Source organism: Schistocerca cancellata, chromosome 2 (assembly GCF_023864275.1).
Source record: "Schistocerca cancellata isolate TAMUIC-IGC-003103 chromosome 2, iqSchCanc2.1, whole genome shotgun sequence".
Taxonomy (NCBI): Eukaryota; Metazoa; Arthropoda; class Insecta; order Orthoptera; family Acrididae; genus Schistocerca; species Schistocerca cancellata.
Genome location: NC_064627.1, coordinates 579,825,257 through 579,846,830, shown reverse-complemented (window position 1 = coordinate 579,846,830; position 21,574 = coordinate 579,825,257). Strand labels below are relative to the sequence as shown.

At 44.3% G+C, this 21,574-nt stretch overlaps 1 protein-coding gene across 1 annotated transcript in view; it reads right to left on the bottom strand.

Moving 5' to 3' along the window:
- The window catches only part of LOC126162187 (homocysteine S-methyltransferase YbgG-like), an 82,001-nt gene that overhangs the window by 21,259 nt on the left and 39,168 nt on the right, over positions 1 to 21,574 (bottom strand). Inside the window, exons 3-4 of the mRNA XM_049918514.1 lie at positions 8,323 to 8,487; positions 2,824 to 3,083 (exon numbers count right to left, since the gene is read on the bottom strand). Coding sequence (XP_049774471.1) covers positions 2,824 to 3,083; positions 8,323 to 8,487 — 425 coding nt within the window. The remainder of the gene's footprint in view (positions 1 to 2,823; positions 3,084 to 8,322; positions 8,488 to 21,574) is intronic.

Sequence of the window (21,574 nt, the reverse complement as noted above, 5' to 3'; positions counted from 1 at the left end):
TTGGCTTGTTTGTTTGTCTGCCAGTGGCGGATTATGTCGTTTGAAGTCCGAGGCAACGACTCGAGTGTGTTTTGGTGGAATTTTGGGGAATAAAATGTACGGCGGACATCACTTGGCTCGTTAGTTTGAATTTTCCAACAAACGGTTAAATAGACCGTACCCAAAGCCCGATGTTTAGTGTGCAGCGTAGCAAAGTGGGACCATTAATGAATGGTGTGTAAATAAACTGAGACTTTCAGAATGGAAAGTGGCGGATAGCCTGTTTTCAAATAGGAAACTGTAGAGGGTAGCGTCTTGCCAACGCCTGAAGAGGCAGAGCGCTACTTTGACTGTTAACTGTCAAAGTCAAAGAGGACGTGGCGTTTAATATTTTTGTTGAGTGTGTCATTCCCGAATCGTGGAGTATTCGCTTATTGATGGCGCTCTATCACTTAAGTCGGGGAGATTGTACTGAAATACATTAAAAGGTCCAAATTAAATGATACTGCGTGATTGAAATATAAAAGAAAGATTGTGCTCTCATTACAGTTATTGTAGATAGATGTGGTAGTTCCGAATTCAGTATCATACAATGAAGCGCCAAAGAAACTGGTATGGGCAAGCATATTCAAATACAGAGATACTGCCCGCATCTCGTGTTCGTGCGGTAGCGTTCTCGCTTCCCACGTCCGGGTTCCCGGGTTCGATTCCCGGCGTGGTCAAGGATTTTCTCTGCCTCGTGATGGCTGGGTGTTGTGTGCTGTCCTTAGGTTAGTTAGGTTTAAGTAGTTCTAAGTTCTAGGGGACTGATGACCATAGATGTTAAGTCCCATACTGCTCACAGCCATTTTTTGAAATACAGAGATACGTAAACAGACAGAATACGGCACTGCGGTCGGTAAAGCCTGTACACAAAAAGTGCCTGGCGCAGTTTTTAGACCGGTTGCTGCTGCTACAATGGCAGATTATCAAGATTTAAGTGAGTCTGAATGTGGTGTAACAGTCGGCGCACGAGCGATGGTACACAGCGTCTCTGAGGTAGCGATGAAGTGGAGATTTTCTCGTACGATCATTTCACCAGTGTACCGTGAACATCAGGAATCCGGAATGAGACTTTCACCCTGCAGGGGAGTGTGTGCTGATATGAAACTTCCTGGCAGATTAAAACTGTGTGCCGGACCGAGACTCGAACTCGGGACCTTTGCCTTTCGCGGGCAAGTGCTCTACCACCTGAGCTACCCAAGCCCGACTCACGACCCGTCCTCACAGCTTAAATTCTGCCAATACTTCGTCTCCTACCTTCCAAACTTCACAGAAGCTCTTCTGCGAACCTTGCAGAACTAGCACTCCTGGAGGAAAGGATATTGCGCAGACATGGCTCACCCACATCCCGCGGGATGTTTGCAGAATGAGATTTACACCCTCCAGCGGAGTGTGCGCTGATATGAAACTTCCTGGCAGAGTCTCGGTTCAGCACGCAGTTTTAATCTGCCAGGAAGTTTCATATCAGCGCACACTCCGCTGCATACTGAAAATCTCATCCTGCAAACATCCCCCAGGTACATTTGAAATTGTCAATGTTTAATTCAGGTAGTATTCGAAAATCATTGAAACAGAGGGATGTTGCAGTAAAAAAAAAATAAAAATAAAACCTATACAGTTTTGTCTCATAGCGCTAAAAACACAATTTCCTTAACAAATAGGCTAAAAACCCACGAAACAAAAATATGTAAAACATCGTTTCAATACTTGGTCGAACGTACACTATGTGATCAAAGGTATCCGGACACCTGGCTGAAAATGACTTACAAGTTCGTGGAGCCCTCAATCGGTAATGCTGGAATTCAGTATGGTGTTGGCCCATCCTTAGCCTTGATGACAGCTTCCACTCTCGCAGGCATACATTCAATCAGGTGCTGGAAGGTTTCTTGGGGAATGACAGCCCATTCTTGCAGACAGGAGAATAACTATGTAGAACAAAAATGTTACGTTGGTTCCCTGGCCCTCTACATATCCACACTCGGTTTCTAGAGAGTTCATCGGTCCTGGTCATTATGGCAATTTAGTAAGACACGCAAAGAAAGCGATCGTTATGAGGGAACGCACGAAATTTATGCAACACACGTAACTTACAGGTAACATGGGCACGACCTTAACCGACCAAAGCTACTAGAAAAACTGCCGTAGTCTACGCTTTCTTACAACAGTCTACGGTGGCGTACGGTAGTTTTTCAACTCTACTGGGCACTTTTCGTTCTTCCAATGTTCTACAGTACACTGCTGCTAGAAGAACATATTCATACTCCTTGTAGAATCAGACTCGTATTTCGTCAAGTCGAGTCTCGAGTGGTCTTTCCTTTGTTGAGTAATTTCTGTTACCATTCCCATGATCTCTTATTTCGATGTCATTTTCAGGCTCGTGCAGCAGTTTAAAGAAGGAATCGCAGCACGATGTTAGCCAGTGAAATGATTTTGGAAAAGGCGCCTAGTATGTTATGCTCTCTGACGCCAGTTCCCTGACAGAACACATACGAAACTTCCTGGCAGATTAAAACTGTGTGCCAGGCCGAGACTCGAACTCGGGACCTTTGCCTTTCGTGGGCGTGCTCTACCACCAGAGCACTTGCCCACGAAAGGCAAAGGTCCCGAGTTCGAGTCTCGGCCTGGCCGGTTTTAATCTGCCAGGAAGTTTCATACCAACGCACACTCCGCTGCAGAGTGAAAATCTCATTCTGAGAACACATATGCTTTTACTGCGCTGTCGAACCTATCAAATGTACACGCTAAGGTCGATAGAAAAAGGTATCATTCGCACGTATAGTAGGCGTGCGCATTGTAAGATACCTTGCAGGAGAAGGCGATCCAGGCGCGCGCGGCGGGGAAGTCCCGCAGCAAATCCGCGACGGCCTCCGCTTCGGCCTGCGCAGGGATGGTCTCGACGGCGAGCAGGTCCGCGCCTGCGCGCAGCAGCGCCGCGATGCGGGGGCGGTGCCACTCGGCCAGCTGCCGGCGCGTCACGCGGTCCGCGTAGTCGCCGCTGTATTCCGAGTAGTCGTGCAGCGACGCGCCGTAAGGGCCCACCGAACCCGCGATCAGCGGGCGCTCTGTCCCAACACAACACACACGAACACACTAAACAACCCTTCCAAGAAAAAAGAAAAAATTCGGACCGGGTTCTTTCCAACAGGAACAAATTTTTCCGAATTGCCTTTCCTAGTAGCAGTTCGCCGCAAACAATATTCGTCCTCACTGAAGAGTATCATCACTCGAAGTATGACTCATCTAGGTTGACCAAACCATTTTCGTAGAAAACCAGAAGACAATCAACCGAGCTCCAACGGAGCCCTCCACCTCCTCGCTCCCACCTGTACCTAGGAACTGGAACTGCTACAACAATACAACTACTCTCCACTCACATTACTGTTCAAAATAAGTTATTGTTTCAGTAGATCAAAATTGATGCCGTGATTACTGTGGGACTATGTATGTCAGAGAATAAGCTAAAATGTGTTAATTTATCGTGTCATATTCCGTTTAATTGAGCGAAATCTCTAAAAACTTATAGAATTTCGTAAAATATATTTAAAAACAGAGTTCCGGGATTTGGAAGCATCCCGAAGCAATTTTTCGGGACATTGTATGCTATGATGCAAAATCGGGACAACCCCGGTGTTCCTGGACGTTTCGTCACCCAATTGACCACAATAGGGGTCTGCCGACATGTCATCGTCTATAAAATTACAATGCCGTTTACTTAAAATCAGAAGACGAACTTGACCCTAACGTAATATTTAGAAAGTTATTGTTGTCATCTTCATCTCGAACACCGGTTTCACGCAGCTCTTCATACTGCTTTGTTTTATGCAAACCTCTTCGTCTTCAGAATCTGTATACATCTCTGGGACTCCCTCTACGAATTTTGTCCCCTACACTACCGTCCAATATTAACTTGGTGAGTCCTTGATGCCTCAGAATATGTCTTACAATCCGATCTCTTCTTCTACTTAGGTTGCACCACAAATTTCTTTTCCCCCCAATCCCTTTCCGAACCTCCTCATTAGTTACGTGATCTACCCATCTAATATTCAGCATTCCTCTGCAGCACTGCATTTCAAAAGCTTATGTTCTCTTCTTGTCTAAACCGTTTATCGTCCATTTTTCTCTTCTATAGATAGCCACACTCCATACAAATACCCTCAAAGAAGGCTACGTAGCGCTTAAATCTATATTACATCTTAACAAACTTCTCTTCTTCAGAAATGCTTTTCTTGACATTGACAGTCTACATTTTATATCCTCTCTACTTTGGCCATCATCAATTACTTTGTTGTCCAAATAACAAACCTCATCTACTACTTTAAGTGTCTCGTTTCCTAATCTTATTCCCTCAGTATCACCTAATTTTATTCGACTACATTCCGTTAGCCTTGTTGTGCTTTTGTTGAAGTTCATCTCATATCCTCCTTTCACGAGATTGTCCATTCCGTTAAACTGCTCTTCCAATTCCTTTGCTGTCTCTGACAGTATTACAAAATCATTGGCAAACCTCAAAGTTTTTATGTATTCTACCTGAGCTTTAATTCTTACTCAAAATTTTTCTTTGATTTCCTTTACTGCTTGCTCATTCTACAGATTGAATGACATTGGGGACAGCCTACAACCCTGTCTCATTCCCTTCCCAACCACCGCTTCCCTTTCATGTCCCTCGACCCTTATATAACAGCCGTCTGGTTTCTGTACAGTTGTAAATAGCCTTTCGCTCCCTGTATTTTACCCATGATATCTTCACAATTTGAAAGAAAATATTCCAGTCAAGATTGTCAAAAGCTTTCTCTAAGTCTACAAGCACTATAAACTTAGGTTTCCTTTTCTTAACCTATCTTCTAAGATAAGTCGTAGGGTCAGTACTGTTTCGTGTGTTCCTGAATTTCTCCGGAATCCAAACTGTTCTTCCCCGAGGTTGGCTTTTACCAGTTTTTCCATTCTTCCGGTAAGAATTCGTGTCTGTATTTTGCAACCATGACTTATTAAATTGATACTTCGGTATATTCACACCCATCAAAAAAATGGTTCAAATGGCTCTGAGCGCTATGGAACTTAACATCTGAGGTCACCAGTCCCCTAGAACTTAGAACTACTTAAACCTAACCAACCTAAGGACATCACACACATCCATGCCCGAGGCAGGATTCGAACCTGCGACCGTAGCGGTAGCGCGGTTCCAGACTGAAGCGCCTAGAACCGCTCAGCCACACCGGCCGGCTCACATCCATCAGCATCTGCTTTCTTTGCAATTGGAATTATTATATTCTTCTTGAAGGCTGAGGATGTTTCGCCTGTCATCTTGCACACCGGATGGAGGATTTTTCTTATGGTGGACTCTTCCAAGGCTAGCAGTAGTTCTGACGGAACGAAGTTTTGTCCCGGGGCCTTTTTTCGACTTAGGCCTTTCACCGCTCTATCAAATTCCCTCATATCACCTTCATCTACGTCCTCCTCCACTTCTGTAACATTGACTTCAAGTTCATCTCCCTTGTATGGACCTTCTACATACTCCTTCCTCATTACAGCTTCCCCTTCTTTGCTTGGGACTGGTTTTCCACCTGATTTCTTGAACATAAAATATTTAGAATAGATAGATTATTTATCAGCGATACGTTACTGTTGTATTTTCGTTAATAATCACCTGTATTTTCACACAGCAAATGCTACGATGCCAGTTTCCGATATATAGATAATTGGGCAATGTATTTATTTTAGTGACACCTTTTGCATTAAGACTGGACGCCCTAAGAAATACAGAATAGCAGCCTTTGTCTGGTTGGTTGGTTGGTTGGTTTAAAGATTAAAGGGACCAAACTGTAAAGGTCATCGGTCCCTTGTTTCATGAAAACACAGAGCACAGTGAAACCATCCACCAGTCAGGCGAAGCACTAAAATAAAAATTCCGGGGGAAGAAAAGCCCCATGGTCAATGGTAGGAATGACCACTGAAACAAAACGGCAGAGAAATGAAAAAGGCAAAAATAATAATCAATAAACAAGGTTAATGCGTAGAAGGCTAAAGAATGAAATGCAAAGACAAGATCAGTAAGCCTATAAAAGATCCTTTAAAGGAGAATGTAAGAAGGTTGAGGAACTTGAAAGTATGGGAACGTAGGATATTCTGTTCAAAAGAGTAAGAAATACAAGATCGGATAGTTACAGATGTGAAATCTTACTACAGAAATTCTTAGGAAATATGAAATGGAAATGTACAAAAGTTGTGAGGAAATTCGAAAAAGAAGCGAAAACTACTTGCAAAAACTGTACTATACATAACACGAACGTAGAATGCTAGAACTTGAAACTTTAGATGATGTGAATAAGAGTAATAACGACTGCTTTAAATGCAGTAAAGGATGGAAAACAGATAGGAACAGATACAATCCCAACGGAAATACTGAACCGCCTGATGGCAGAATGTACACGGAAATTTATATGAGACTATGAAATAGAATATCGCGCTGGGGAATGGACATAAATTTCTTGACTACAGTTATACAAGAGAAAAACGGCAGCAGAAAATGTGAGTACAGCTCCGTCAGTCTCTTTTATTATCTACGCTGATAATGATGATGATGATGATGATGTTGAAGTCCCATACTCCGAGGAGGGTAGGGGACGATGCAGGAGACCCGCACCGCCGACTAGGCAAGGTCCTAGCGGAGGTGGTTTGCCATTGCCTTCCTCAGACCGTAATGGGGATGACTGATGATGATAACATTAATCATTATAAGCAACCTAAAAACATCTTCACGACTTTCATTGAAATATATCTGTTACTCAAACTCGTGAAGATATTTTAGGAGGATTGTTGCTCAAATACGGAGCATGTCTTATTGCACAAATTTCTGTAGATATGGAAATAGGTTACAACCACGTGGTGCCACATCATGTAAACAGGATGGTTGTTTCAACAGTTAATACTTCAAGTCGTTCGGTTTTCCCGGTATCATTGTATCTTACTGAGGAGGGAGGCTTATTGTATTTCTCAAAGATTATTGCTTTTCTTGTTGGTTTCCTTACGTAATTTAAGCATTTTTTCATCAAGATCTTATTTCATCAATTTCAAGTAGAAAACTTTCGTAGGAAGTGCTCGTTATCCTACTATCTTTTGCAAGCTAATCAGTAAGAACGTTGTCCTTAATAGTGGTACGACCGCGTCTCATCCACGTGCTAACAAACAAGCACACATATTTAGTTAATTCTTTTAATGCACCAAACATTGATGACAAATACGTTTCCGCATTTGCTTTCGGATAGCATTACACAAATATGGAACCCATCTTGGTTCTTTCATAAAGTTTTCTGTCAGTTAATTATTCACGTAAAAGTTATTGTATTTCTTCTGGCTTGTCTACGTCGCCAGTTAGTTCATGTTATTTTGATCATCGGTCGTCCAATAGCGCATTATGGACTTTCTCATTGTTCCATATTGTGTTTTTAGTATTGAAACGATCTTCACGTCGATCAGGAAAGTACTGTTACGTTTGATTTCATCCACGTTTTAATTGACTCCTTACAAATCTTCGCCAACTTTTAATTAATTTTTGTTTGCAAAAGCTCACAAACAAATTTTATAACGTTCGACACGGTCGAGAATGTGGAAAAGTGATTTTAATTTTCAATATAACCTTTATGTTCTCGGTCGCGAATTTATAAAATGATATGAGAGATTTCGATTGTGATAGCAATCATCTTATAGTCTGCAATTGTATTTTACGTTTTGAGGATGATTGCCAACATAAACAAAACCGGTCATACAATTTTATAAACACGTGATCTAGGTTACAATCAAAGACAAATGATTCCACATTTGCTAATTTGAACAAATAATATAAAATGAAGAAGCTTGCATAGGATAGAGTAGCATGGAGAGCTGCATCAAACCAGTCTCAGGACTGAAGACAACAACAACATAAAATGACCTCTTTAAAAATCTTTGTAAACAACAGTTTCTGCAGATGAAAGTCACACTTGATTTACGATACTTTGTAACACATGTCAGTACAATAAAAACAAAATTCCATTTATGCAACGCCGACTCAGTACCAGATAAAATTTTCGCTTTCCACTCATAGTGATATTTCTCTTTTCCAAGTAGACAATACATTAAGAGTCTTCAGGTAATATAGCCGTGTACTTCTAATACAGATCGTTCTAAAGATACCAGTAGTTTTTCATCAACTGATATCAGTAACAGTGTTTTACCATTAGTTACCATTCTCAATCTAATTAATAAACAGAAACCTGTAACAATACAAGCACAAAAGCATCATAATAACAGCATTGTTGTCCTTACCAGCCAGACCGTTTTGCTCGCTCATGAAGGTATCCACCGCTTTCTTGGCTAACTTCACCGCCATCTCGATGAGTTCGATGCTCTCATTCTCGCTGAGACCCAGATACTTCATGAACCCGTCGACACTTGCCTGGTATGTGTTTGTGATTATGATATTCGCACCAGCTGCAACGAAACAATTCAGGGGATATTTTAATAATTTTATATCAGTTGCTTTCTTAAGGTTTAATTTTCTTAGATTTAACAGTGCTGATATTCCAAATAAACTATTGTAAGATGTTAGGCTGCGTGATTCTTATTTCGGCTTCTTTATCACCTCTGTGTATCAGCGTCACTGGAGGGATGTTCCTCAATCCTTCACACAGCTGAACATAGTCAAAAGGCTCTGAGAATGAAACGCAGAGTTACTGGAGAAGAGAAAGAAGAAGAATGTGAAATCTGAAGTGGCCTAACGAAGTCGATTCCTTCACTTGGAGCGACAAAAGCTACAAAACAAGTGGACTTATTTAATACTAATATTTTTACTAACTAAATTTTTTGAGACTCATAACACTTTGTATAAAATAACCAAAAGACTTGAAACTAGCTTACAAAACATTCGCACTATCGATCACAACAGCAGTTTATAATTGCATAACAAGTTTGTGTTAACTCTGTTACTTTGCAACAGCAACATAAAACAAAATTTTCACTGTGGATGAGAGAGCAGTAAGAATACTAAACCCCAATTTGCGCAGTTGCCGCTAAAGCAACCGAGATAAAACAAACTTAAAAATGTCATTTTGAAACATTTAACATATTAACTATAATTGGACTCTGGAACAGAACCCAGATATTTGCCTTTTCAGAATAGGTTGCATGAGTCGGGAAATGAAGGAGAGATGCATTTACGTTGTGGCTATGTGCTGGGCAATGTGATTTACTCCGATGGTTCACCTGGTACAGTACTAGATGCTAGGGAAGGATAAGTTTCGAGTTCAGATTCGATAGACAATTTTAATCTTTCATGTGAAGTCGCATTACTCGTTGTTAACCTCTCCTCCTTAAACGTTGCCTCTTTCAGCACTAGAGCTCCGAACTCTGCCCTCCCTCCTCCCCACTCCCTCTGCCGCCCACGCCATCCTCCAGATTGTTTTTTGAGTCGCGGATTTCGAGTGCGTACCATATTCATGCTTTTGCCGTCTTTGATATTTCGAGAGTTGCAGTTTACAATTTCTTAAACAAAAGTGCGGTATTTCTGCAGTGAACCTGTAGCGGTCGCCATGCAGACCTTGTATGTACTCAGAGTTCAGCTGCAGATGTTAAACAGATGATACGTTCCAATGTTCTACCATTTTTGTATTGGTTTCAACAAGCGGATGTTGCAGACAAGTTCATGGTCTTATGTTTCGAAGAGTATTGTGGATCCTCTGACTGCGTGCGAGGTACGTATTAAGACTACCCGAATTAAGATTACAGTTAAGAATTGTGTAAGGAATTTAATTCTAAGTTGGCTCAATCTTCCCTAGTTACGCGGTAGATTAAGTAGTAACGTCTCTCAGTGATCCCCGAAACTAGCAGAAAGCAGAATGTGTGCAGTGGAAAGTCCTGATGGAGTTGGGACAGAGGGACAGCTCTACTGGAGATCGTGAATCAAATTAAATTGATTGTAATTGGCGATTTATTTGGGTATAATATACAACCAGTGGCTTTTTAAAAATTTGTGTATGATTTATTTTCTGTAGCATTATTTAATTTCAAGCCACTGTGGGCTCATCATCAGATCGAGATGCTACTGGAATATTATCTGACACATGTGCAGCTCGATGCTATGGTCGTGGTGCTGGTAGAAATAAAGGAAATTTAGTTACAGGTAACAAAAAGATTATGAAACGAAAAGATTGCTATGTCTTGGATACTTACAGTGTGCACTGCCTCGTGGTACCCGTAGCACAGCCGTTCTGATAACGTACATTTTGCTGGTTATATACACACAAAGTATGTGAGTGTAACCTGCAAAATGTACGTTATCAGAACGGCTGTGCTATGGGTACCACGAGGCAGTGCACACTGTAAGTATCCAAGACATAGCAATCTTTTCGTTTCATAATTTTTTCGTTACCAGTAACTAAATTTCCGTTATTTCCACTAGCAATGCGACATCAGAGTCGAGCTGCACATGACCCACAAAATAATGTTGCTAAACACCTCCACCTGATGATGAGCGTGCAGTGGCTTCAAAATTAATTAATTCTACAGAAAATAAATCATACAATAATTTTAAAAAAGCGGCTGGTTAAATATTGTACCTAAGAAATCGCTGATTTAAATCACAGTTGCTCTTCCATGTCCTCAATGGATATTAGCGACTTTAACTACAATTGCTTCTTCGCCTAATGTTTGTTTGTTTCAGGCAGAGATTTATTTCGACACAGACATAACGTCTATAACTACACTCCGAAAGTTACTTTATGGTCTGTGGTTTCTGTACCAGTGTCACTTCGCTCTCCAACCCCCCCCCCCCAACCCCCCCGACCACACCCCCCCTCCTCTATCTTGATACAGTCATAAATGATGGTAATCCTCGTTCTTTTTATCTTCATGGTCTTTTCACTAGAAGTACTTAAGGTGGAGCAATATATGGTACTATGACTCTTCTAGGAACATACACTCTCCGGATTTTAACAGTAAGCCATACTATGATGCACAATGTCTTTCTTAGAGTATTTGTCACTGGAGTTGGATGAACATCGCAATGACACTTTCGCACTTATTAAGCGAACCTCTGACGAAACGCGATCTTGTCTGTTTTCTCTATGAGTTCTGCTTGGTAAGGGTCCCATACTAATAGGGAATGCTCAAGTCTCGGTCGAACGAAGTTTTTGTATGCCACCTCCTCCATGGATGGACTACACTTCCTGAGGAATCTCTCCAGATCTCAGCTTGGCATCTGCCTTTCCATCGATTAGTGCTATATGATCGTTCTACTTTAAATCACCTCCAGGTACTCAAGAAATATCACTGCTTTTAGTGACTGTTCAACAAATGTGAAATCATAAAACAACGGATCTTCCACCTATTTGTGCTCAGTCGTTACATTTGTGTATATAGAGGGTCATCTGCCAATTCTTGCTCCGGGCCGGCCGCGGTGGTCTAGCGGTTCTGGCGCTGCAGTCCGGAACCGCGGGACTGCTACGGTCGCAGGTTCGAATCCTGCCTCGGGCATGGGTGTGTGTAATGTCCTTAGGTTAGTTAGGTTTAAGTAGTTCTAAGTTCTAGGGGACTTATGACCTAAGCTGTTGAGTCCCATAGTGCTCAGAGCCATTTGAACCATTTTTGAATTCTTGCTCCAAGCGCCGCTCCTGTGCAGGTCTTACTGCATTTACTCAAATTTCCACCGTACTCCCGAAGTTACTTTTGCGTTTAAAGATATCTTTCACGTAAGAATGACAAGCTGTGTGTTATTTGCTAGGAGCTGTTCAGTCCAAATACAAAGCTAGTCTGGTATTCCTTACAATCTATTTGTCAATAGGCGACGACTTCAAAATATGGCATCAATCTGGACGCCGACATCTCCTGCCTCCTGGTTTTCGTAGACACCATGATACAGAGGATCATGTGATGTCGAGGTGCGATCAGCGGAAAAGCAAATAGTCCCGTAGATCTGTACCGATGAACTTCTTTAAACAAGTACGAAGCGCCGTGTAAAAGAAAACGCAACCAATGCAGAGTTGTAAGTGACTGAAATGTGGCTGTAGCTCTTGGTTGACATCCATTCTGAGTCGTAGTAACAGCACCTTGTAATCTTCTGCGGTTAGGTCGGTCCCATGGCGCCCCTAGCACATGGCTACTTCAACCGGTTCTAGGCGGACACGAGAAAAATATGTCGGCTTAGGCGGTTTCAAGTAACGTTATCCGACTGTACACTGTCTAGTAACTATACTACTTAAAAAGTGCTAAGTACTGATCATATCTGTACTTCATATATTCGCCTAAAATGTGTTAACAAATGATCTGATCCTGTAATGGAGTTTTTATACCCAGATGTTTATTTTTTGGAACACTTTGCAATAGGCTCTTTGGAAATTCCTTAGGTATCCTTACTAGATGTGATTTTTAGATCCAGATGAATTCGAAGCTCTTGTGCACAATTCGTGTCGCACCTGGTCGTATCAGCTGCGCATAATTCAGTGTGCAGGGCACTACATCCGTTGCATGTCGACACTGTCCAGTGCTTCAGGAAAATGTGTTGTTAGTGGGACTACAATTTCTCATTCACGAAAACACAGTAAGGACACACATCATGAATAAGTTCAGCATGTTCTCTGTGTCGCTACAGCACTCTTCGGCTGTGACCAAAACTTGTGCTAAAATATGCTATGACGTTTTCCACAGTCCACTGCATATCCGTCTGTTGCAATTCGTATTAGATTTTCGGACGTATAAACCTTTCTTTCTAGTCAGTTGATCTCTGCCAGCCGCATACCTTTTACGATCTAATCGATTCACCCGCAGTGCCGTTCGTCTCATTAACAGCAGCTTTCTTCACTCGTGAAGGAACATGTTTTGTCATCCCTATCGCACTCAAGAAGGTGGCCAGACGCTGACACCGATCATGACTACGATGGCTCTGAGCTTACCTCGAACTCGTCAGACGCAGCATAGGTGCACTACAGCTGACTGTCGTCGAGAATACACTGGTGTGGAACCGGAAGATCGTACATGTGCGCTGGACAGGATCTGAATCCAGATCCTCGTTTTTCGTGGGTAATATTCTTACTCACTGAGTAAGCTTTGTAGCTCTTCTAATACAATTCGTCGATGCCACTCCCCTACTTAGCGAACTAATGTAAGAAACGAGTTGTAAGCTGTGGTTAAGCCGTTTCCCTCGACATCTTTTGTCTCCGGGTTGCAAGATTATCGAGGTGTACAGGAGAGCTACTGTTGAGTTTGCAGAGTGGAAGAGGGTTACTGGAGGACTGCATTTGTGTGGCGGGCCCCAAGGCTTACCTAGATAAGCCAGTACTTATACACTCCTGGAAATGGAAAAAAGAACACATTGACACCGGTGTGTCAGACCCACCATACTTGCTCCGGACACTGCGAGAGGGCTGTACAAGCAATAATCACACGCACGGCACAGCGGACACACCAGGAACCGCGGTGTTGGCCGTCGAATGGCGCTAGCTGCGCAGCATTTGTGCACCGCCGCCATCAGTGTCAGCCAGTTTGCCGTGGCATACGGAGCTCCATCGCAGTCTTTAACACTGGTAGCATGCCGCGACAGCGTGGACGTGAACCGTATGTGCAGTTGACGGACTTTGAGCGAGGGCGTATAGTGGGCATGCGGGAGGCCGGGTGGACGTACCGCCGAATTGCTCAACACGTGGAGCGTGAGGTCTCCACAGTACATCGATGTTGTCGCCAGTGGTCGGCGGAAGGTGCACGTGCCCGTCGACCTGGGACCGGACCGCAGCGACGCACGGATGCACGCCAAGACCGTAGGATCCTACGCAGTGCCGTAGGGGACCGCACCGCCACTTCCCAGCAAATTAGGGACACTGTTGCTCCTGGGGTATCGGCGAGGACCATTCGCAACCGTCTCCATGAAGCTGGGCTACGGTCCCGCACACCGTTAGGCCGTCTTCCGCTCACGCCCCAACATCGTGCAGCCCACCTCCAGTGGTGTCGCGACAGGCGTGAATGGAGGGACGAATGGAGACGTGTCGTCTTCAGCGATGAGAGTCGCTTCTGCCTTGGTGCCAATGATGGTCGTATGCGTGTTTGGCGCCGTGCAGGTGAGCGCCACAATCAGGACTGCATACGACCGAGGCACACAGGGCCAACACCCGGCATCATGGTGTGGGGAGCGATCTCCTACACTGGCCGTACACCACTGGTGATCGTCGAGGGGACACTGAATAGTGCACGGTACATCCAAACCGTCATCGAACCCATCGTTCTACCATTCCTAGACCGGCAAGGGAACTTGCTGTTCAAACAGGACAATGCACGTCCGCATGTATCCCGTGCCACCCAACGTGCTCTAGAAGGTGTAAGTCAACTACCCTGGCCAGCAAGATCTCCGGATCTGTCCCCCATTGAGCATGTTTGGGACTGGATGAAGCGTCGTCTCACGCGGTCTGCACGTCCAGCACGAACGCTGGTCCAACTGAGGCGCCAGGTGGAAATGGCATGGCAAGCCGTTCCAGAGGACTACATCCAGCATCTCTACGATCGTCTCCATGGGAGAATAGCAGCCTGCATTGCTGCGAAAGGTGGATATACACTGTACTAGTGCCGACATTGTGCATGCTCTGTTGCCTGTGTCTATGTGCCTGTGGTTCTGTCAGTGCGATCATGTGATGTATCTGACCCCAGGAATGTGTCAATAAAGTTTCCCCTTCCTGGGACAATGAATTCACGGTGTTCTTATTTCAATTTCCAGGAGTGTATTATCCGCGTAAGGAAAGGATTCGGAATCGACTCCCGGTTCAGCACACAATTTTAATAGGTTACGAAGTTTCTTAGAACTGACTGCTTCCGCTTTCAACAAGTCTGCTTGGGTAGCACCCTGTAGCTTGACTACATTAACTTCCCCTGATATGTGAGATACGGCAGCGCTGTTCCGTGTACTGTTGAGACAACTTATCAGTGGCTCTCATTAGTGCTTTATGAGGATTCAATGTAACACAGCACAGATGTGGGCTCCATAGCAACTGTCAAGCAGTGTTGGATTCAAACATACAAGCGTGTAGCGTTGTACAGTGATCACTGAAGCTGAAAATCTGGAAAGAATTAGCACCTCAAATATTGAATATGAATATGGTGTCTGTTCTTTCAGACATGCCCGAAAGAACAGATACCATCGGTGACCGTGCAGCTCTCTAGAATGAAATGATAATTAAATAAAGACCCTAAGCTGTGGACAGGCGTAGATAAACATCAGCGGGGACAGTTGAAAATATGTACCCCGACCGGGACTCGAACCCGGCATCTCTTGCTTACATGGCAGACGCTCTATTCATCAGAGCCACCGAGGGCACAGAGGATAGTGCGACTGCAGGCACTTATGCCTTGCACGCTGCCCGTGAGACCCACATTCCCGACTTAATGTCCACACACTACATTCGTGGTGCCCCCTGCCCACTATACTCATTACTCGTGGAAGACATTTTTACCAAGTCCCGTAAGAGTTCGGGCAATGCGTGTGCATCCGCACAGAAGAAGTCGGTCAATCGCCGGTTAGCCTTAACTATATGAAGATAGTATATGTTCTTTCGGACATGTTAGCGAGTAATGAGTAGTCTATAGTAGGCAGGGGCACTAGTGTGTGTACATTAAGTTGGGAATGTGGGTCTCACGTGGAGCGTGCAAGGTATAAATCCCCGCAGTCGTACGATCCTCTGTGTCCTCGGTGGCTCAGATGGATAGAGCGTCTGCCATGTAAGCAGGAGTTCCCGGATTCGAGTCCCGGTCGGCACACACATTTTCAACTGTTCCCGTTGATGTATATCAACGCCTATCGAAAACTTAGGGTCTTGATGTAATTATCATTTCATTTATCGAGGGTGCCACCTTAAGTAATAGCATTATTTCATTAATAAACGTTAAAGGAAGGTACTCATGTATGGTCCAGTCACATGAATGTGATCACCGCCTATGTGAAGTGTGTCGGGGGGGGGGGGGGGGCGAAAAACTATGAGGTCGTTGTCGTAGTGCGAGAACGGCTTCCGAAAGAGCATGATAATTTACTTTTGGGCCAAGGATGTAAGCATTTCCGAAACGGATAAGTTTATAGACCGTTCTCATGCCGCCTTGGTTAAAGTATACCGTGCATAGCAAACTGGCGCTATCCAAAACCGGCGCCGAGGCAACCCTGGTAGAAGACGCGTGGGGCGATGTGTATGGGCGAAACTGTTGAGCAACTGACCACCCAGATGAACCGAGGGACTACCAACATAGTGTGTCTCTAAAGACCGTTCAGTGAACGTTGCTGCGTATGGGCATCCATAGCAGGCTCCTTCTTCGCTCAGCCCTGCTGATTGCTGTTCATCGTCGCGAAGGCTGGAAATTGCACACCAGTACAGCAACTAGACGTCCACTGACTGGCACTAACGGCGTGAAAAGTCTAAAAGCAAATACTCTGCACCAATCGTCGGAAGGATTATAGTCTGGGAAATGTTTTTGTGGCATTGTTTGGGTGATCTTGTCATTCTGAAGGAACAATGGTCGTGCGTGGTTCGGAGAGCACCAGGATGAGTTTACCGTGCTCCATTGCGCACCAACTCTCCGGATTTAAATCCAGTCGAGAGTCTACGATACCACGTGAATCGGGCTGTTCGTGTCATGGATCCTCAACCTAGAATCCTAGCGCAGGTGGCCGCGCCACTGGAGTCCTAACGACTCCACATTCCTTTTGGTACCTCCCAGAACCTCACTGACTCTCTTCCTGAACGTCTGGCAGCGGTCCGCGTTGGAAAAGATGTTTATTCCGGCTTTTAATGTGACTGGACAGTGCGGAATTTAAATTTTGCTATGCTGATTCAGTTAGATCCAATGAAACTTTAGGACGCTGTTTGTGACTTTGCCAGTAATTTTTCAAAATGGTTCAAATGGCTCTAAGTACTATGGGACTTAACATCTGAGGTCATCAGTCCCCTGGACTTAGAACTACTTAAACCTAACCAACCTAAGGACACCATACACATCCATGCCCGAGGCAGGATTCGAATCTGCGACCGTAGCAGCAGCGCGGTTCCGGACTCAAGCGCCTATAGCCGCTCGGCCACAGCGGTCGGCGCCAGTAATTTTACAATCGCCTTGCTGCGTTACGTGCGCTGCGCAAGATGAGTCGCTTGATGGTGGTAACACCTCTAGGTATCGCGACCTGCCTGATTTTCTGTCGGCGTTGTCTCTCTTACGGAAGTTGGCTTCACCTCACCTCCCCTATCCTAAGTTGCGGGGCACAATTAGTCTTGTTCCCAGCATAAGCTAGATTACAAAAAAAAAAAAAAAAAAAAAAAAAAAAGAAAAAAAAAAAAATCAGCCATCAGGTGCTAGGTTCCTAAGGAAGACGGAGAGCTGCACAATAAGAGAGAAGTTAGAAATGACGATATTAGAACAGGATTACATATTTTCAACATGAATGAAGAAATTCAAAAGTATCGTGAAGATGGGAGACAACACCGCATAAGAATGCCAGGTCACAGAATTTCGTAATCCTCATTTACAGGCCGAGAGTGAAAAGAGATATTGAAAGACCTCGAAAACGATGGGAATGATTTTGTTTTGTGAATTCGGAACAGGCAACAGCCTAATACTTGAAAGCAAGATGATGATGAAACTTTAGAACCGAATTTGTCATGTTTAACTTCTTTCGTTTCAGTGAGGAGAACTAACATCTCCAGGTACGGGAGTCACTGTACCCAAAGATTCGTTAGTTAAAATACAGAAGATGGTGGTCATTGAGAGGCTATCATTGCTCGTATCAACGCGGCTACTTTGATGAGGCATCCAAAGGTTCATCCAGAGTGGAAACGAAATAACAAAACTGTGAGTGCATATGGTCCTCACTCAGTGTCTGAACTTCGTTCGTATTAAATCTTTGTGGTCACGAGTCCTTCCGTTTAGAACAAAGGAGAGGGACCGTTGGAAGAAGAGCCGTTAGCCCAGGGCGTCTATTTCGCTTTTTTCCAGTGCATACTGATGTGCATGTTTATCAAATGTTGGCTAGCAGAGAAAATTACCACCCCTCTGCACATTAAGCCATGGTTTACGGAACATTCATTTTACCAACGTCGTCGGGATTTCATTAGGAATTCAGTACCGACGGAGATGCTACAACGCGACATGCTACACTCCAGACTTCACAGTCAAGCAAGGTACGTCAGGAAGGAAGGAAGGAAGATTAGGGTTTAGCGTCCTTTAGACAGCGAGGTCACCATAGACGGAGCAGAAGCTCGGATTACGGCAGGAAATCTGCCATGCCCTTTTCAGAGGAAGATCCCGGAATTACCCCGGAGCGGTTCAGGGAATCACAGGGAACGTAAATGTTGATGGCTGGATTGGGATTTGAACCGTCGTCTTCCGAATGCGAATCCAGTGTTCTATCCACTGCGCCATCTCCCTCGGGGCCAGGAAAAGAACTCCCTCCAACCACTTGTCAACACACCATCCCTGAGAACTTTTATGTCAGGGATAGACTATGTTTTGCTAACTACCTTGTTAGCAATAGACAGAGCCTATTTTTCTGTTTTGATTAACATTTACTATTAAATTACTTCAATGAATCCTTGTGAAACAGTACCCGTTTTAAACAGTGACCGGCACTTTTGTCAGTCTTTCGCTTTCTGATTCAGTCTCGGTTTTCATTGAATGTATACAAGCGCGATGTTTCCCATATGTCTGACTACTTATTTTTCCAGTTTGCTGAACCGTCTACCCTTGTGTTCCCTTCCTTTCTACTGTGCACTTATCCCAGGCACGGCCACATTCTGAAACCAAACCCCCATGCTTGCAAGTAAGTGATGGAGCCTACTGCCAATTGCCAACAATTTTAGCAGTTAACAAGTTCGTTTCTTTTTGTTGAGCTCTAAACGGTGTGGAGAAACACTGCACGGCTTCCGCCTCTCACAGGGAAGGCAAGGTCATTGTTCTAACACCACCGCCAGCTGGCCAACATATATACAATACAATATCAAATATTCAGCTAGTCTCACCCGGAGGTCATTCTGAAGATAGACATACACAGACGGCGCGACCAATGGAATGATTCTATTGGAGGACATTGCTTGCTGTGGAGGCGCGTCGCAACAGTACAGATTACATTGTCTGCTTTAATTTGCTTTCTGACAAAAAGCTTGTCCGTGAGACTTATATTTTCTCGGGTTAACGTGTATCTGTCTACAGAGCGAAGGGTACTGTAGTACACGTGTTGGGCATCAAAGTTCAGAGTCCATCTACCCTCAGTTATTTGGATTAGTTTGAGGATTTACAAAAGAAGGTATCAAACAATTAAACTCACCATACTGCAGGGAGCGAACACAAATAAGCAGGGTTATGTTCAGCGTTGTTTTTATGACTATTTCACTACAAATGCCTTGCTCGCAGCAATCGCTTGTAGCGCAGTTACTGCAAGAGCGGCGGAATGTCCGATCGCAAGGTATTACAAAAACAGCTGTGGATTACTTGGTTGCTTGGTTGCTGCAATGCGGAATCTTGAACAAGGAAGCATATGGGGATGTCAGTATGAACTGATGGTCAGAGAATCCTCACTGTCTGTGGTTATCCTTGCATAGCAACAGTAACTTTCTGTGACAAACGTATATGTAACTTTCCCTCTCATGAGAACCCTCGCTATCTGTAGTTACTCGTGCATAGCAACAGTCACTTTCGCTCTTGTGCACATATATCTTGGCGTCGCGTGTGTTTTCTGGTGCATAATCTGCTTTGAAGACAGGCCCACGATTCTGTTCGCCCCTCCTTCCCCCACTGCCACACTGGTGTTCCCATTTCATAAAGCTTGGCCGTGAACAGAGATGTCGTGCCCGGGACCTTTGACTTCGACGTTCATGGGCGGCTGATAGCTTACCAGAACTGTAGGGATACCGGGTAACGGCCGACTAACGGAGATGACACCTTATCTTCCCAGTTTTGTGCTCTGATTTACAATTGCTGTCCGCTAGTTTTGTATTTTGTTACAGTAAAGGATTTCATAGAAAAGAGGACTCTTAAATTTCTACATCTCCATTTATACCGCACCAGTTACATTAATTTCTGCGTAAATGAGGGGTGCAAAATTTTATTTGTGCAAGCTTGTCTCGAGACTTCAGTTTCCAACCAACAAGTTATACGTACTGACGAGAATGGAAAGAGTTACATCATGAACACCGGGACCGAACGCTACCAGACTGATAATCCAGTATTCTCATGCCTCTTAGAGTTGTCGATTAAAATTTCACCTTTAGGCGAGGTTATTTTCAGTACAGAGAAAAGCCATTCCTACAGATTAAGAATGCTGTGAGTACGTAATGGTTATTGTGGACATACACCGTTAATTTTCAGGTGAAGAGTTCGAACACAACATGCATAGAGAACGTGCATGTCATGAGAGACTTTCACTGAAACGACAAAAGTCATGGGATAGCGATACGCACATATACGGATGGCGGTAGTAGCACGTGCACGAGGTATGAAAGGGCAGCGCACTCAGGTGATTCATGAGAAAAGGTTTTCGTCTGATTATGGTCGCACGACGGGAATTAACGGACTCTGAACGCGGAATGGTAGCTGGAGTTAGGCACGTGGGACATTCCATTTCGGAAATCGTTAGGGAATTCAGTATTACGAGATCTGTGTCAAGAGTGTGCCGAGAACACCAAATCACAGGCATTTGCGTGGAGTTGTTAATGCTAACAGACAAGCAACACTGCGTGAAATAACTGCAGAAATCAATGTGGGACGTATTCGTTTGGACAGTGCGGCGAGATGTGGCTCTAATGGGCTATGGCAGCAGACGATCGACGCGAGTGCCTTTGCCTGGTCTAATGAGTCCTTTTCGTTGGTAAGAGCTGATGGTAGGGTTCGAGTGTGGCGCTGACCCTACGAAGCCATGGACCCAGGTTGTCAATAAGGCACTGTGCAATATGGTGGCGACTCTGTATTAGTTTGGGCTGTGTTTACATGAAATTGAATGGATTCTCTGGTCCAATTGAACTGATCATTGACTGGAATAGACGACTTGCATCCAGTCATGGACTGGAATGTTTATGGATGACAATGCACCGTGCTACTGGGCCGCAATCGTTTGCGATTGGTTTGAACAACATTGTGGATAATTCGATAGAATGATTTGGCCACCCAGATCACCCGACGTGAGTCGCATCGAACATTTATGGGACATAACGAGAGGTCAGTTCATGCACAAAATCCTGCACAGGCAATACTTCCGCAATTACGGACGGCTGTAGAGGCAGCATGGCTCAATATTTCTGAAGAGGACGTCCAGCGACTCTTGAGTCCACGCAGTGCCGAATTACTGCACTACGCCGAGCAAGACGACATTAGAATATATCCCCTGACTTTTGTCACATCAGTCTAGGAGCATCGTTGCACATGCAGTTGGCTGTAGTGCGTCTGGAGAACAATTGGTGACGAAATGGACTTAGGACAACAATTTGGCAAGAAGAATAGGCACTGGTGGTCCCAGAAGGACTAGGCCAGGAGAAGACTTTAGGACTATTCTAATGGCTCTGGTGAATAGACATGAGGA